At 41.4% G+C, this 17,901-nt stretch overlaps 1 protein-coding gene across 3 annotated transcripts in view; it reads left to right on the top strand.

Moving 5' to 3' along the window:
• Adcy8 (adenylate cyclase 8) overlaps window positions 1–17,901 on the top strand; it is a 225,049-nt gene that overhangs the window by 172,861 nt on the left and 34,287 nt on the right. For 2 of the 3 annotated variants that reach the window (XM_052747909.1, XM_052747907.1), the window contains 3 exons: window positions 2,624–2,825; window positions 4,844–4,933; window positions 15,147–15,319. In XM_052747909.1, coding sequence (XP_052603869.1) covers window positions 2,624–2,825; window positions 4,844–4,933; window positions 15,147–15,319 — 465 coding nt within the window. The remainder of the gene's footprint in view (window positions 1–2,623; window positions 2,826–4,843; window positions 4,934–15,146; window positions 15,320–17,901) is intronic. The other variant, XM_052747908.1, reaches the window with a different exon arrangement.

The raw sequence follows: 17,901 nt of genomic DNA, 5'->3' as shown, positions 1-17,901 counted from the left end.
TGAACCTTAGTTCCCTGTATTCCTCCATTGCTGAGTCCTGTCTCAACTATCCAAATCTTCTTCTAAACAGTTTTTCAGCTGTTTTTCCAATACCTGACTATGACCTTCCCTGGTTTGAAATCTTGAGCCTGCAGGGCAAAGCTTCATAACACATAGCAACTTCTGTCCACCGTAACAGCTTTGCAACTTGAGTTGTGTGCTGGCTGGTTGTATATCAACTTGACACAGGCTAGACTCATTAGAGAGATGGGAACCACATTTGAGAAGTATCTGGCTGTAGGCAAGTCTGTAGGGCATTTTCTTAATTAGTGGTTGATGGGCAAGGGCCCAGTCCATTCCGCATGTTACTATCCCTGGAGTGGTGGTCCTGGGTTCTATAAGGAAGCAGGCTGAGAAAGCCAGGGGAAGAAAAGTAGCAAGCAGCACTTACCCATGGCCTCTGTATCAGTTCCTGCCTCCAGGCTCCTACCCTGCTTGAGTTCCTGCCCTGACTTCCTTCAGTGATGAACTATGATGTGGAAGAATAAGCCAAATAACCCCTTTTCTCCCCGACTTGCTTTTGGTCATGGTGTTTTATGACAGCAATAGTGACATTAGTTAAGACAGGTCATTAGCAAACTCCAAGCACACTGGCAATGCTTGTTTTGCTGCCTTGATCGTGTTCTCCCTTATCTCTACATTATAAAATAAAATTCTCTTCATTCTGCAAGGTTGACCCCAAATGTCATCTCCTTGTTGGAGCCTCCCTGGATTCCCTTTCTTGCTTTCCAAATAAGAGCTCTTTATGACTTGTTATGGATCACCACAAATCATACTATTTTGTCATTTGTATATCCATATGCTCTTCTAGGTTACGATCCCATAGATCATATGGAAGATATGGTTTTAGTCCTAGCATCTTGATGCCTGCTCTATGCATGAGAAGAAAGCTTATTTAACAAATATATAGCATTATAAACCACAGAAGCAAAAATAATTACTGGAAACATGAGCATATCACTCCCCAAAGAGATTAGAATGGGAGTAAAGTGATATAGCATTGAGGACTTTAAATTCCAGCATCAACACTCATCAACTGAATTACCCCTGAAAAGCTAACTTCCTGTGAGCTTTAAACCCTCATCTGGAGGAAAAAAATTCCTGTTTGTTTCTTTTTAGGAATGGAGATTAGATATCATATAAAAGGGCCCTATCATTCTGGCACATAGAGCTCAATCATCATTCAGGCAGAAGGAAGGTAAGCGTGAGTGTTGGTAAATACAGTTGTATAAAGAACTGGTATATGGAAGATCTTAAGGCAGATAATTTTAGGAGAAGACAGAAACTCTCTGGCCTCTTCTACAAAGGCACCCTTTAATAACTTGCAACAATTTACTGGCTGAAAAGTAAGAAGATAAGAGATGCCAGTGTAGGTCACAAACAGCCACAGAATAGAGGACAAGGGATCAAGTCCCAAGGAGAGGAATAAACATGCTTTGTGATGAAGTGGTTGATAGGAGAGAAAGTGGTCAAAGACAGAATATTACTAATAGATTCCTACATTGATGGAGACACCCTGACACCCTGTGGAGGTTTGCAATAGATGCTGGCTTCCAAGAGACAGAGGTCTCATAAAATCTGGAAGCCTAGGATGTAATCTCAGAAGGAATGTTGAGGACTTAGGAAGGAATACTTACTCTTGCCCTAAGCTACACCTCTTACTTATAGATCCAGTGACATAAATATATTTCATAAAACCATAGTAATCATTAACCCAAATGAATACTGAGTTCATTTGTGAGTAGGAGGGTAGATGAAGAAAGGAAGAGTCATAAAACCTTCCATGAGAAGGAAAAGGATGTGGTGGGCTTCTTCCACAGCCAGAGTAATGACATTGATGAAATGCCATGGTGGGATGTCTTAGCAGCAGACACCATATAAAAGGGGCTGAGGCGCGGTGGGTAAAGTAATAGTCATCCAAGTGTGACTGAGGGCTTGAATTCAGATCCCCTGGTAAACGCCAGAGGGGAGTGGCAGGACACTGTAATTCTAGCACCCAGGAAGCAAAGACAGGGCATTCCCAGAGCAACGTGGCTACCTAGAATAGGTGAATAGGCAAGGTACGAGTTCTAGTGAGAGATTTTTCACTATAGGGCAGAAAGTTATCAAGGAAGGCATCTGATGCCAGCCTCTACCTTCCATGCACATTTGTGTGTATGTACAAACACACACCATACATTTGCACCTACATACATGTGAACATGCATACAAAGTTTATGCACACCACACACATATTCATGCCCCTCCCCCAAAAAAAGAAGAAAGAGAGAGAGAGAGAGAGAGAGAGAGAGAGAGAGAGAGAGAGAGAGAGAGAGAAAGAGGGAGGGAGAGAAGGAGAAAGGAAGGCAGGAAGGGAGGAAGGGAGGGAGAGAGGAAGGGAGGAAGAAAGGAAGGAATGGAGGGAGAGGTGAAAGACAAGGGGAAAAAGAAGAGAAGAAACAAATCAAGCCAACGATCTCATGTTCCTCACAGAGGAACTGCACACAGGATGGGGAAGGAAAAACAAGAACAAGGTTACTAGGGCTGTTTCGGTGGCGAAGACATGACCCGTGCCCACATGACCTGCATTCTGTGCTTCCAACAGGTTGATGCCGATGACCATCCAGTTCTCCATTCTGATCATGCTGCACTCCGCCCTGGTCCTCATCACCACAGCAGAGGACTATAAGTGTCTGCCCCTCGTCCTCCGCAAAACCTGCTGCTGGATTAATGAGACCTATCTGGCCCGGAATGTCATCATCTTTGCCTCCATCTTGATTAACTTCCTGGGAGCCATCCTAAATATCGTAAGCATCCTCCAAGCCCCTCAGCCCTGCAGGATCTAGGGTAGAGTCAGGAATTAAGAGCTGATGGAACCAGCAGCTTCTTGCATGGCCCTTCCTTATATTTATGTACCCATTCAGCCCCAAGCTTGGGGATGGAGGGCAAAATAATGACCCCTGTCAGAACTGTGGATCTTACTGTGGGAAAATTATCTTTAACCCACCAGGGGAGCTTAGTCACCCCCAAAGGACCTTCACAGGCCTTCAGTTTCTATACTGTCAGTGGCCCATAAATTATAATGGTAAATAAAAGTTGTGATTTATTTCTTAAGTATCAGAACCTACCTGCTATGTGCCATGCACTGAAGGAAGACCATCATATATTTTTCATACTTAATCCCCATATAAACCCTATGAGGTAAGTCTCATTTATCCCCACTTTATGGCAGAGGCAACTGAGGCTCAGAGATATGAAATAGCTTATTAATAAGGTCTGTCTGACTCCATGATCTGTGCTCATCCTAATATGCTAAAATGCATCTCTGGGAGTTGGGCAGGATGGGGGAAATGAAAATCAAATAGCTGACACTGATTGAGTACCTACTAGGTGCAACAGGTGGGTATTATTTTCCATATTTTATGGATGAGGAAACTGCACTTCAGAAAGGTTGAGTACCTTGTCTATGACTTTCTAAGGGCTCATATTTGATGCGGCACATAGAAATCAGATGAAACCCCAACTGCCACAATACACATGGTTATTTTTAATTTGACAATTCACATTTCAATGGTTTTGTTTTCTCTATATAGTCAGACCATGAGAGCAACCAGTGTCTTCTGCATATATACAGTCTGTGTTGTCTCTGGCCCAGGCTAGATTTTAGAGGTGCTTGATCTAACTCTGGTCTTAACCTTGGCATGTGGAGTCAGTCTACTTGAGGCATCATCTTGTGGATAAAAGTATCATTGTGCTCTTTGGGCCATGAGCTAATGTCCCTGAGCATTCAGTGACCCAAGCTATAGACTCTTCAAGTTGTTTGACATCTGACTCAGAGGCTTAGACTGCCTCTAGTTCACTGATTTAAGCTCTGTAGTTGACCTTGTTGTAAAAGACTCAAAGGGACAAAGAAAGGGGAAAACATCATCTCATGATGTGGTCATCCATTGAATGTTGTATAGAGAAAGGCAATTGAAATTGATGCATACGGAGTCGCTGATCCACATAAAGTTAAGTGGTAGCTAGGATCTCCATTCTTGATGAAGTAGATTTTCTGGAATGCAGGATTTGGAAAAGACCCCAAAAGGCTCTAGGTTGAGATCACTGCATCCCTGGTATGGCAGGAAGCTAGGAGGCTTTGGAGTCAGATAGACCTGCGTTTGATTCTCAGCTCTATCAGTCACCGGCGTGGTGGCCCTGGACAAGTTACTTTACCTCTCAGAGTTTCATATTTCTCAGTTGTAAACTGGGGATAAAAACAGCAGCTACCTCACAAGATGGTTGTGGGGCTTTTTAACAAAGTGTCTGGCACAGAGGAGGTATTCACTCAATGGATGTGACCGTGGAATGCCAAAAAGCCTTCAACAGTAACACCTACCCTAGTGGATGCCCATCACTCCAATGTTAATAATCTTTCTAGAAAACGTGCCCCTTCGGATCCCTGAAATTCTCCCAGCTTTGTATCTGGAGACAGGCTACAAATTCACCACAGACCTCTTCCCCCATTCTCCAGCTCTCTTCTGTGCCCCACAAACACACTCCAGTGTCCCAAAGTGACAGGGCAAACAGCCATCTTAACCCAGTTTCGTGACTAGCTTACAAAAGCTTTTTCTGAGCCAGTGCTTATTTTTTAAATAAAAGAGGTGAAAGGAACTGGTGCCTCCCTCCTGGCAGGCAAGCCCCTCTAGGCCCTCCTACCCCTGGCTTTGACTGAAGGCCAGCAGCTGCTAGCACACTGCTCCGCTCCCAACACTCACACTGACTGTTGTTCCTGTGTCTTTTTGTTTTTTGTTGTTGTTCTTTTATTTTTTTTTTAAATCCGCAGCTGTGGTGTGATTTTGACAAGTCGATACCCTTGAAGAACCTGACTTTCAATTCCTCAGCTGTGTTTACAGATATCTGCTCCTACCCAGAGGTATTTATTTGCAAGCTCCCAGTGGTGAGAGGTGGATGTGAATACCTCCACCAGCACAGGGCCACAGGACTGGCCAAAGGGTCTTAGAGATTGCTTCAGAACCCATGTTCCTTCTGCCTCTTCCTCCTTCCTTCCTTCCTTCTTCTCCCCTTTCCACCTTTACCTTTCCCCATGCCCTCTGTTTCTCCATCCTCTTTCCTGCTCCCTCCTCTGCAGCTTTCCCTTAACCATCCTTCCCTCCTTCTCTCTCCATTCTTTTTCCTTTCTTCCTTTTCCACCTTTCTGACTATCCATTGGTCTATTTCTTTAATCTCTTTCTCTGCTAATCATTTTGTCCAAGCTCACCTATGAACCCTGCAGGAGAATGTGCCAGGGTCTCTGTGGTCAAGTAAATGTACTGCTCCAGGAGTGTTAAAGGGGAGGGAGAGGAAGAAGAAGGGGAGGAAGAAAGGAAGGAAGGAAGGAAGGAAGGAAGGAAGGAAAGAAGGAAGGAGAAGGGAAGGGAAGAGAAGGGAAGGAAAGAAGAAGGGAGGAAGGGGATAAATAAAATAGAAAAAAGAAAGGCAGAAAACTACAGCTAGACTTAATTCAAAGTGGTAGGGAGAGTTTCCAGAGTACCACTGGGTCTGAAGACATCCCATCAGGATGCCTGTCGTCATCATGCATGTTTAGCCCTCTCTCTCGACCACAGAGCCATTTTTCAATCCATGGGCCTTAGGGTCAGTCTACAGAATCTGTTAGTCTGGACCTGTGTATATTAGAGTAGAAATTCTAGGCCAGGAAAAATAATAGCTGGTAGCTCTGGAAGACCCCCAACTAATCCCATATTATGAAGACCAGGGATAGGCATGTTCCTCTAAGAGGTGGCAGACTCAGAGAGCTCTCCAGCATGTGAGAAGAGAAAAGGTCTAGGTAGTCTCTCTGGGTCTAAGAATTGGACTGGAAACCATTGAATCCTCCATGTACACTTACAAAGGAGAGGCTGCTGCTGCCACCATATTATAATAATAAAACTAGTGTTCGGAGAGTAGCCTGCTCAGTCATGCTCCCAACTTACTGCTTTGCTTCTTTCTCACTCCTTCCTGTCCTCTCTTTCTCTTTTATACAGTTACAATGGCTTGGTAAAGGCACTTGTGCTCTAGGTGCCTTATTCTTTATCCTAGTCCTAGAAGGCAAAACCAGACTCTTCCTGGGGATGTGCAAGAACGGATGGGGGAGACCACACAGCCTGGCTCCTCCTCAGTGTCTAAGATTCTGTGTGATACCAGCTTCCTAAGAACTTCTTGGTTTGGAGACCATAGTGGGTACCCCAACATTGAGGGGAAGGGAAAGCTAAGATGCAGGTAGTCAAAGCTAGCTAAGCTGAATTTCACTTCTGATCAAGTCAGCCATTACTTTTCCTGGTCTGTTTCCTCATCTATGAAGCGGGAAAATGACTACTTGCTGTCTACTTACTTGGCAAATACATAGCATGTGTCTGGCATGAAGCAGGTGTTCATAGTATGCTAATCTGTGTCCCCGGTCACTTTAAGTCAACACTCTGTACTTGGATACATATCTGAGCTTCACATCTCAGGACCAAGGCATTCATGGGTTTGTTTTTGTGTTTTAGCTCTAAGGACAGGGTGGGCATGCTTTATGATCACACAATTTTGTCTCTATGCCTCGGTTTCCATAACTATAAAGTAAAAATAAAAGTAATTCTCACTGAGAAGTTATGAAAATAAAGTAAGTATATTCACAAAATGAACTTAGGGAACACCTGGCATGAAAACAGGATCTGCTTATTAAATGTCTGGCATTACTTATTATTTCCTGCTAAAAGATCTTGTGTGTACTATCAATATATATTATAAATAAGCATACTCAAAAGTGGAAATGTGTTAATAAATATACTCTAAAGTAGAAATACAATTAGAAAGATCAAATGAGAATAAAGTGGAGTTTTAGAGCCTTCCTGTACAACTGATGAATCATATTACTCAAGAGTCAGCAAACTACACTCAAAGAGCTAATTCGTCAGCTGTAACAACCACTTGACTTGAACTATAGTTTGCTACTTCAGTCTGCACGTCTGTGTTTCTCTCTAGGCTCCTGTCTGCCAAACTAGAAGAAATTAGACATTCAGAAATTCTAAAGGCTTAATCTAGCTCCCAGCACTCACAAGGGTCTGTCCCCAAGCCAAACATGCCATTTCTCTGGGCCTTGGTTTCCTCTGCTATCAACATGTTTGCACATCATCCTTTGAGAAACCATGCCTAGTTGAAAGCACGCTACCAAATTGGATGATCTGCTACAAACACAAAGCTGTTATATGATGCAAAAAATAACTTAGTTCTAAATTGGAATCCTGTCACTTACTGGAAAAGAGTGAAGATAAAGGAAATGGGTGAAAAGAAGCCATGTTCCAACTGAGGAAGGAAAAGACACCACTCTATAAAATGAATGCAGATCACATGTGTAAACCCAGAGGGTTATCATCTTCAATCCTGAGAACTTACTCATAGTTCTCAGGAGGCTCATTTCAGAAACAAACCTCTTTACTTTGTTTCCTATCTGCCCAAGAAGATCACTGTTTGTAAGAGTGGCCAGGGTTTGCTATGGTCCAAGAGAGCTGGTTTTCCAGTAGAGGTTTGGGTGTCTGTGTCCTGCATCATGGAGTCACATCTTTGAGTCCATCCAATCTTCAAGTCTTTCCTTTCAGCCACATCATGCATACTGATGGCATCATCTTAGTACACACACACACACACACACACACACACACACACACACACACACACACGCCGTTCTTTGTACCTTAATTTTTCCAGTTAGGATATGTTTCAAACCACTTCACATCTATAAATTTTTTAAGAGTAGAAGATAAATATTATAATGTTACTGTGAAATTGCCCAAAGACTGACCTCAGGGCAGAGCCTACTGTCTATTTAACAATGTGTAAGAGAAAGAAGGCATCCTTCTGCTGAATAACAGGCAAGATCTCCCTTTCCACTTGGGACAAACAGAAACAAACAAACATAACACACGCAACAGTAGTTTTCAAGATACTGAAGCCCAATCGATGAAGACAGCGATTCCCAAGAGGTAGGAAGCAAATGACGTTGAGTCCTGGGATATTGTGAGCTTTGTTCAGCTCATGCCTCAGGGAGGTGAACCCAGCTGAAACATGGTGACTTCTTGCCTTGAGAATAGACAAATGAAGAGTCAGCAGAGAGCAAGGTGGCTTAGAGGTTGCAGAGCGTAATACATAGAGAAGAGAACAGCATAGAGAAGGACTCGGAGAGCTGCAGCATATCCAATCAGCACATGCACATGAGAAACTAGTGATGGGGAAAAACCATCAGAATTAATCAGTATCCGCAACTCACATGGGCCGAAAATAGCGTGTGACCCCTTGCTGACTAAAACACATCACAGTCCACTGGACACTCGGCAGAGCAGGGGCTAATGGTTTCAGTAGTGTTAAATGTCTATTCCTAGATTATATTCTGCTCTGGTTCTTCCTTCAAAAAGTTGTAAATTCATATTCAAAAAAGAAGCTATTTTCCTGTAGCTTTATTATATTTCAGAATGAATGCAGAAAATACTCACAGGAATTTAAAACACCCAGGATTTAACAAAATTAAATTCAATGTGGCTAGCATTCCATCAATGATGACCAGACATTAAAAAGAAGGAACTATGATTGATAACGAAGGAGGGAATCAATGAATGGAAATCAAGCCAGAACTGGATGTTTATGTATAATTATCAAACAGGCAATAAAACAATTTTCATTATTTTATTCCATATGTTTAAAAAACCCAAAAGATATACGTAAAGCCCAAATTGAACATTTAGAAGTAAAAACTATTAAATGTGAGCTGAAAACCACACTGGAAGGAAGTTATTAATTAGGCATCATAGGTAAAAATAAAAGAAGAAAACTGGTGAAATAGTAATAGATGTGTCTAAAATAAATTACAAAACAAAACAGGGCTTAAAACCAACATTAAGTCCAATCTTAACAATGAAACACCTGCATAATTTGAGTCCCCTCCCACAAGAAGAAAAAAGACAAATAATTAATGAGCCTTTCCGTCCAAATTTGATGAAAACTATAAATCAAAAGTCCCTTAAACAAACACCAGGCACAAGAGACACTAAACACACACATACACATGCGTGCACACACACACACACACACACACACCATAATCCTATGAAGATATGTTATACACCATAAATGGTTAAAAACAGATTTTATAAAAAGGCAAACATGACAATTTGAATTTAGAGTAAATCAAATATAACATTGCACCACAGCATGAAACACACACACACACACACACACACACACACACACACACACACACACACACAAATTCTTTTCTAAGAAAATTCAACCCACTAACCAGCTCAGAATATCAGCCCAGGAATCCCACAAGTACCAGTGGTGACCCCCGAATTATGACATCTTTAATCATTGAACATGCAAGGAGCTCAGGCTGAGGTTCAGTGAGAGCAACTTCACCTTTTGCCTATACATCCTTACTGTAGCACTTTGCTGCATGATCTGGAGTTACTGTAGACCAAGTTGTGTGTGAATCAATCAATGCTTGGATTATTCCTTTAAACCATGGTGACTTTTGGAAACTGACAGCTTGATTTCTCTCCTTCTTGCAGTGTGAGTTGAGAATGACATGGGGTTGAGCAGTACCCAAATAGGCACAGAGAATTCAGTCTATCTGGCTTGTGTGTATAAATACTCAATTCCTTCTCCAGTTGTGATGGTGTAAAGTTCTTCTTCCTCCTCTTATAAGAGGAAAATATGTGTTGCCAAGGTAATATATGATATGCTATGGTGGTGTCCTAACATGAATGTGATGCCATCCAAGCTGTAGCATAGTAGGTCCTTAGTTAACATAGTAGGTCCTTAATTAATGGTCATGTATTAATGGACACATGCTTTTGTGTCTAAGGAGTTTGTTTTGTGTTAACAGAACCCTTCATGCTTTATCAAGTCATGTGATTTAAAGATTTTCAGAGTTAGAGGAATTTGATTTATTCACGATTTCCCAGGTTAGTATATCATCTGAGAAGAGAAAACCTTGAGTATCCAGAAAGAGAAAACGTCTCCATGGGCACTCCTAATTCTTAGAACTGATGAAAGAATAGTGTCTGAGAGTCACATTAACTATTGGATAACACAGGGAATTTAAAGCCATTTTTAGAATGTTTTGTGTAGAGTGTGTGCACAATAGGTGTTTGACTGTAATCACTATGTCTTCCTTCCCACATCTCACCCCTGAGACAATATAGATTCCCCCCTCAAGCTGGTCCCCATGTTAGCGTGAGTTCACTTAACATCAAACCTAACACTGCCAATTTTTGTGATTGTACAATGTAGCCACAGTTCATCCTCCAGCCTGAATTGCCTACTTTTTCCTCACATGTCAACTTATACTCCAACATCCAAAAATTGTAAAGGTCAAATTATTTTATTATTGAGTCTCTTCTTTTTTTCCTGCATAGATTGTCTCATTCCTTTTACCTAAGACAACTATGGATTTTTTTCCCTAGGACAACTCTATTTTTCTCCTTACTTTTCAGTATGCATGGTTGTATAATTCATGTATTAATAAATTCTATAATGGAATGATTTGATATAGTTTTAAATGGATTTTTAAAACCACTGTTTTCCAAGAAGGTCCATGCTATTTGGTGAGTGGTTGTGCCTCATTGCTCTTGTACTAGTGGGCAACAAAATTTAAAAGAAAGCCTAACTTTCACAATCACCTCCACAAAGGAGTGATACACTTTGGATTCTTCTGGAATGGAAAAAAAATTTATACTACCCCAATACACAGAAATTTGAATTTATAGACATTACAAGGATAAAAACTACGCTGGTGTTGAAACTAGAAAAGTGTTAAGTTTGTAACTTCATGACTCCTGTCATTAAAAGATGGAGAAGAAACTTGGAACTTCATGGTTTTACAGGACATAGATTGCATGGGATGTAAGAACTCAATGCAAAACAACTAACTTCATAGTGCAGGCTAAAATAACAGTAGCATATAGTACAAGAGGAAATAATTCATCAAAGAGATGGATTGTAACTGTGTGCATGTACAGTGTTGTGATTACAGTATATATGCAACTTCAGCTCCAGCCTTCTAGTTTCATTTAGAAACCCTTCTCTGTTGTCATTCAAATATTCTTCCATCACAGAGCATCTTATCCTTTGGTCTCTTGGGTTTTAACCATTATCTTCTCTCTTCTCTATGTCATCCCCTCAAATCCCTCATCCATATACTTATTTTTCTTCTTCCATGGCTCCTTAAAAATGGAAGTCTATACATTTTAGTCCCTGGGTCTTCATTTTTTAAAATATTCTCCTGTGGTCACTTGCACACCTATAGGTGGAACTGATTACTGGCAAACACGTGACTCTAAGCACAGTTGTCTTCCTGGGGCAATATAACAAGAGCACAAGATGAATCTTTTGCCAGACGGAAACCCGTTAACAAGTGATATTGGGTCCAGAATCTACCAGGTTATAGAAAACATAGAATTGATGGATCCAGACCCAAAGAGAGAGGTCTTTGTAATGCTTCACAAAGCCATGATACTTCTGCAGCCTCTGTTTTATTTCCTAGTTTCACCTCTCACCATTCATTCCAGGTAGAAAAGGGACAGAGAATATACTCCTGCTGTTGTACAGAACCTTGTCTTTTATGCTTCTTGTATTAAGCAATTTGAAAAGTCTCAACTTTGAAGCAGAAGTTTGACTAAACCTTGGAAGTCAGTGAGTTGATTCCTTTCCCTGGAATAGAAATAGGAAGGACCTGTTAACACAGTTTATTGAGACCATAAAAACAGAAAACGACTAATGTACCATGAAAATAATACGATTCCAGATGCCTAGTGTATCTTCAAGGCTAGGTAGAGAAAGCAGAAAGACAACATATATTCTCTTGGCCTGTGTTACTAGCTCTCCTTATGATTAGTTGTATGGGTCTTTTGTTTAATCCAAGGAATTAATTCTCCTGACGTCCTTCTCCATATACCCTGGCATTTAGACTATTTTGTCTTCCTATGTGCTGTCCATTCCTCAAGACCCAAAACAAGCTCACCTCTTCTGTCCCTCTATAGACATACTTTCTCTCCATGAAATATGCTCACTCCTGCCTCTATGTTCCTGTCACGGTTGGTCATATCGCTACCAAAGTACATTTCTGTTGACATTTTTTATGTCTGCCTCATATTTATTTTTCACTGTGATTTCCTTTAGAAAAAACAATTCTTATTTCTTTCTTCAACCTCCCATGCTTACCTATCACTTACCCTGACTACAATGGGTATCCACTAAATGTGTATGATGCTTTTTTTAATTTAACTATTGTGCCCCCCTCGAATTTTTGCTCCAAGGGTGCAATCATTTCAATAGATTTGGATATTGTTGGACCCCAAAGTTTAGGGTCTCAAGTGGGCGCCCCAAGAACCCAGACTCCAGTCCAGTTGATGCAACAGCATGAGGAATTTATTGAAGCTTCTGTACAGAAGGGCAAACTCTGCTCCTAAGAGCAAGAGCCGCATCTTATTGTAGTCACATAGGTGCTTTTAAAGGGAAAACCCACAAAATCCACAAGATTACAATTCCCATACAATTCCATGGCCTGATCACAGGGTGATCACAGAGTGGATACAGTCATGTCTGCATGCACATTCTTCCTGAAACCTCAAGGGGAGTATCAGGGCAGGAGTGGAGTTTACACAAAGGTCACAGTGGTCCTTCCTGGAACACCTGCAACTATCCCAGTCACAGTTGAGCACATCTTTTAACAGAAATCTTTTTACCTTGTTATATTGTTACAGGGGTGATTGAGTAGTGGCTGAGTCAGGTGGCCCTTGGAACTAGTTTTTTAGTTTCTCATTTCCTGGTGTTTGAAGTTTCTCTTTTTCTGAGGCTTGGGGGTGTAAGCCTGAAGGGTTAGTGTCTTTCAGATATAATACACTATTCAGAATTTAAGTTGACACAACCAGGCACAACTCTGTGCTGTGCTGAGGGCAAGACCAATGAACCAAGACCCCTTGGATCTGTTTTTCCTATCCTATAGCCTGTGTTAAAATGGAGCATCTTGGAGGTTTCTTTGGATGGAGAAAAACTGTGCAGATTGAACTCTTTTACATCTGGTCTCTTCACACATGGCTTCCTTGACAAGGGCATCAAGATGAGCTGTATATAAATATTACCCAAGAAAAGACCTTAGAGGACAGCTGAAGACAGCTTATCCTTCCATTAGGTACAAGGATTGGTAACTGGGTTTATTGGGAGAAACAGACGAGGTAAAGAAACAACAAACAAAGGTCTTTAAAGGCGGTGACAATGCCTGACTCTTCTGAGCCAATATACAGGTTTTTTTTTTCCGTCAATGAGAAATCATCTGGGACACTGCCTACATTTTTTAATCAATATTTGTGAAAAGGTTGCATAAATGAGTTGGTATCACTTAAGGAATTCATAGCACATCTTCAATACTCGGAGATTTTTAAAAATTCTTACCTACCTCCTTATCCATATAAAAGCTGCCTCTCTGTATAATAGAAGATAGAAGGCAATATAAACATGAAAGAGCTATAGTGTTATCCAGCCCCACATTCCCACTAGAATTATGCTCATGCAAACTGACCATATCTAGATGACCAAGACACCTCTTTCCAGATTCAAGATCATGAAGTTTATTTAGCTCTATGACCATTGGTTTCTTAACCTATACAACTGAGAGCTGTGAGTCCCATCCTGAACCATTTCATTGAATACTTCAAGAGAAAAATATATGTACAGATTTTGAGACCAAAATGGGCTTTTGACAATATGAATTTTACTAATCACATTTTAAACCAACACCCAGAATATGCCAGGATAGTTCTATAAAGAAAATAGGCTGAGGTGTTTTCCATAGAAGGCGGAGAGCTTGCTGTGTAGTCGCTGGGAGACTGCTCCACTGTTCAAGTTCTCGGGTGATTCCAAATTTGCAATTAGAGCAGTAATGCATGACACAGAGGGAGAGATGACATTCTAGTCTCTGCGGGGTACAATGTAGGTTGGGGAGACGCTTCCCAGAGGAAAGGACACCTGACATGTGAACAGAAGAAAGGCCTAGTCACCTGGGTGAGATTTGAGCCACAGGCCACGGAGGTGTGAGAGAAGGATTTAGAGAATGAAAAGCAGCCTGTGAGCTCAGCTGTGTGGGAGAATTGGAGGGCTTGGAGGGCAAAGAAAAGATTTCCAGTGAGGGATAACATGCTCAGGCTGGTGTTCCAGAAATTCTAGGTTGAGAAAGAAAGCAAGTGTGTGTTTTTAGAAATGCTAAAGACCAGCAACAGGTTGAGATGGAAACAAAAGGAGAGTGGGGGACAGGATTGTTCAGTGGATAAAGGCACTTGCTTACAAGAATAGTGGTCTGAGTTCAAATCCCAGAACCCACATGGTGGAAGGAGAGCCCCAACTTCCACAAGTTGTCTTCTGACTTCCACATGTATGGTGTGCCCTTCACATACATACACATAAATAAATGATAAATAAATGTGTGGGGGGTATTAAAAAAAACACTGTTCCCAAGCTGCTCCTGAGAACTAAAGCAAGTAAAGGAGATGGCGAAAGCTGGGTGGATGTGAGATCTGTTAAGGAAGTAATGGAGGGCCTAAAAACTGAAACTAGCTGACTGTGGGACATGGGGAAGAAGGAGGCATCAGTAGTGAGCCTGAGAAGCTGGGGAGATGGCTCGGTGGTTAAGAATCCTGGCGGCTCTACCAGAGGACTGGGATTCGATTCCCAGCACCCACATGAAGTTCATAACCATCTTTAACTTTGCTACCATGAAATCTGACACCATCTTCAGGCTACCATGGTCACCAGGCGTGTATGTAGTGCCTAGACCTACATGCAGACAGAACACATAAAATACTAAGAGGATAAAAAGCATTTTTATAATGATGAGACTGAAGAGGAATAATGTGAAAGATGTTGCCACTCATGGAGACAGGGAGTAGAGGCTGGGGGCAGGAGAAGGAAGAGTTCAATTTGAATTTCAGGAGGCTCCAGACCTCCCAGGGGAAACGTTTAAACAAAAATCTGCCTGATGAGACTAGTGAGCAGCATGGCTAAGAGAGGGGTCCTCAGAAGTTCCTATGAGTCCGACCACCTTTGTTCTCTGTTTGCAGTACTTCGTCTTCACGGGGGTGCTGGCCATGGTGACCTGTGCAGTTTTTCTCCGGCTTAACTCTGTCCTGAAGTTGGCTGTGCTGCTGATTATGATCGCCATCTATGCCCTGTTGACAGAGACCATCTATGCAGGTCTCTTTCTGAGTTATGACAACCTGAACCACAGTGGAGAGTAAGTGTCCACCACAGTGTTTATGAACCTAAGCATCACGAAAATTAAACCACTGGGCAAGTGATAGCAATTGTGACTGAAACTGAAATGAAGGATTGGCTTGTTATGAACTTATCTCACTCAGACATTGTCCACCTTACAAATCTAGGAAAAAATCTCTACTTTTCAGCATATGCACTATAGACTAATTATAATAATTATTTAAAATTTGAATTAAATTGGGTATGGTAGCTTAGATTTCTACCATACCTAATAATTAATTTGCTCAACATTAACAGTTGTAAGGCCTGTGGGAGCTGATTTTAATTTAGCTATAGCAATACTGAAAACATCAGTCACTATGAATTGAGCAATAATGATCCTTCATTGTTATTTGTGAAATATAGAAAAATGCAAGGAATAATGTATAAGTCCAGATTCCTTAGAGCAGAGAGCCTGGGGTAATGCTTAGATTCTGATATAACTCCAGGACAATGAAAGTGAGTGAGCAGAGAAGGGGGTGGAAGTAAATGCATGCTGAAGTCCAGTGATGCAGGCAGTGTACATTGTCAAGAGATTTAACCCCCAGGTTCAGGAAGATCCATTCACTCAGCTATTAGACGTATCAGCAGCAATGGAGAAAAGTGCCTCAGAGCAGAGTAAGGCAGAAGAATGTGTCTTCTGGTTCCTTCACCCTTCTTTCCCCATTGACCCCACTTAAATCTCTGGATATACTTCTGGGGGTTCATTTGACCCACTTACAGCCAATGTATCAGGCCAGACTTTGTCCAGGAAATAGTAGGAGAAACAAGGCACTGAATACCAGACTGACTAGGATCAAGTAGAGAAAGCACATGTGTCTAGCTGAGGCCAGAAAAAATTTCTAGTAGCCTTAGAGGGTAAAGCCAAGACAATCCAAGAAACATCTAAAAGTGTCTACACTGCATGTCTATGAGTCAGCCCTGAAAGTAAACAATGACAATCAGCCACGTTTGTTTCTGTATTAAAGAAGAAAGTATGTCAGACATCTCCTCTTTCTCTCAAGAACAATCACCTAATCCACTGAATACAGGAGTTTTTGCTGTGGTTGATTTTTTTCCATTTTCATGCATGTGTTCACATGTGTGTGAGTGCACATGTGTGTCACACATGCATGTGAGGTTAATGTCAGGAATCGTCCTTAGTGATTTTTCCACCTTATTCATTGAGGTAGGGTCTCTCAATAAAACACAGGGCTCACTTAACTGGCTGTTCTCACTAGTCAGCTTGCTATGGTATTCCTTTTCTTTGCCTTCTGAGGCTGGAATTGCAGTAGGCTGCCATGCCTGCCTAGTAATTTCACAGGTTCTGAGGGTCCAGACTCCAGTCCTCACACATATACAGCAACGACTTAAACACTAAGCAATCTCCTCAGTTCAAAACACTGAATTTGTATCTCTTCCAGTTGTGACCTCTTCTCAAATGTGTTTAACATCTGCATCTAAGAAATATAATGCTGTTTTATGTTGGTTTTGTTGGTGGTGATGGTTATTGTTGTCATATAATGTCCTCTTTTTAAGATCCACATCAGTTGATATCCATAGATCTAGTTCATTTTCCCTGAGATATGTCCATACTATATAATGTCAACATATCAAAATATATGTTATCTTTGGCCTATTAACAGAAACCCAGGCTCTTCCTAGTTTTGTGTACATGTGTCTCCTGGAGCTTCGTGTGAAAACACACTTGCTGAATTGTAGGTTAACTGAATTCACTACTTGAAAACAGTATCATATTGCCAAATCACTCTCCAGCATGAGTCTAACAATTTTCCTCTTATAGGTAATTCTCCTATTGCTCTCCATTCTTGCCTTTGATGTTGTTAGACCTTTGAAATTTTGCTGGGTTTATGAAAGTTCTTTTTCAGCACGTACTGTATGCATGCTTGTGTACATACATATTTGGGGGTTATACACATGTGTTCAGGTATAGTGTGTGTGTGTGTGTGTGTGTGTGTGTGTGTGTGTGTGTGTGTGCAGAAGCCCAAAGCTGGTGTCAGATATTATCCTCAATCTGGGTCATCCTGAACCCAGAGTGCCCCTCTTCTGGCTAGTCTGGTTGGACAGTTTGAACTCAGGAACCCCTGTCCCTGATTCCCTTGTCTCTTACTCCTCAGTGCTGGGATTACAGCAGGCTGCCACTTCTGCCCAGCTGTTTTTACATAGGTCCTGGGGATCCAAACACTGGTCCTCATGCCTCTGTGTGAAACACTTTACCCACTAAGCCATCTTCCCAGCCTGGAATTGTACTTTATTCCACTTTACATTTTTTTGCTGAATTTACAAGAGAAGAGTTCATATTGTCTTTAATGGATGAGAAGAAGGCTGAGACATCTTTTTTTTTATATAAGTACATCAGGCCTATTGAGTCAAAACATCTAGTATTAAAGCTTCACTTACCCTTAGCTATCTCCTTGTAGACCCTATCTCCACATATAGTTATGCTGAAGGTTGTGGCTTTAACTAACGAAGGGGAGACACAGTTTGTTCCATAGTGTTGCCCCAGGGCTACTGTGAGCCTCGAATGTGCTTATCACACAGAAAGGTCATTTTTAGTCTCTT

This window comes from Peromyscus californicus, unplaced genomic scaffold, assembly GCF_007827085.1.
Source record: "Peromyscus californicus insignis strain IS unplaced genomic scaffold, ASM782708v3 Scaffold_20__1_contigs__length_68692818, whole genome shotgun sequence".
Classification (NCBI taxonomy): Eukaryota; Metazoa; Chordata; class Mammalia; order Rodentia; family Cricetidae; genus Peromyscus; species Peromyscus californicus.
The sequence above is the reverse complement of the archived record's forward strand: the minus strand, read 5'-3'. Positions and strand labels throughout refer to the sequence as shown.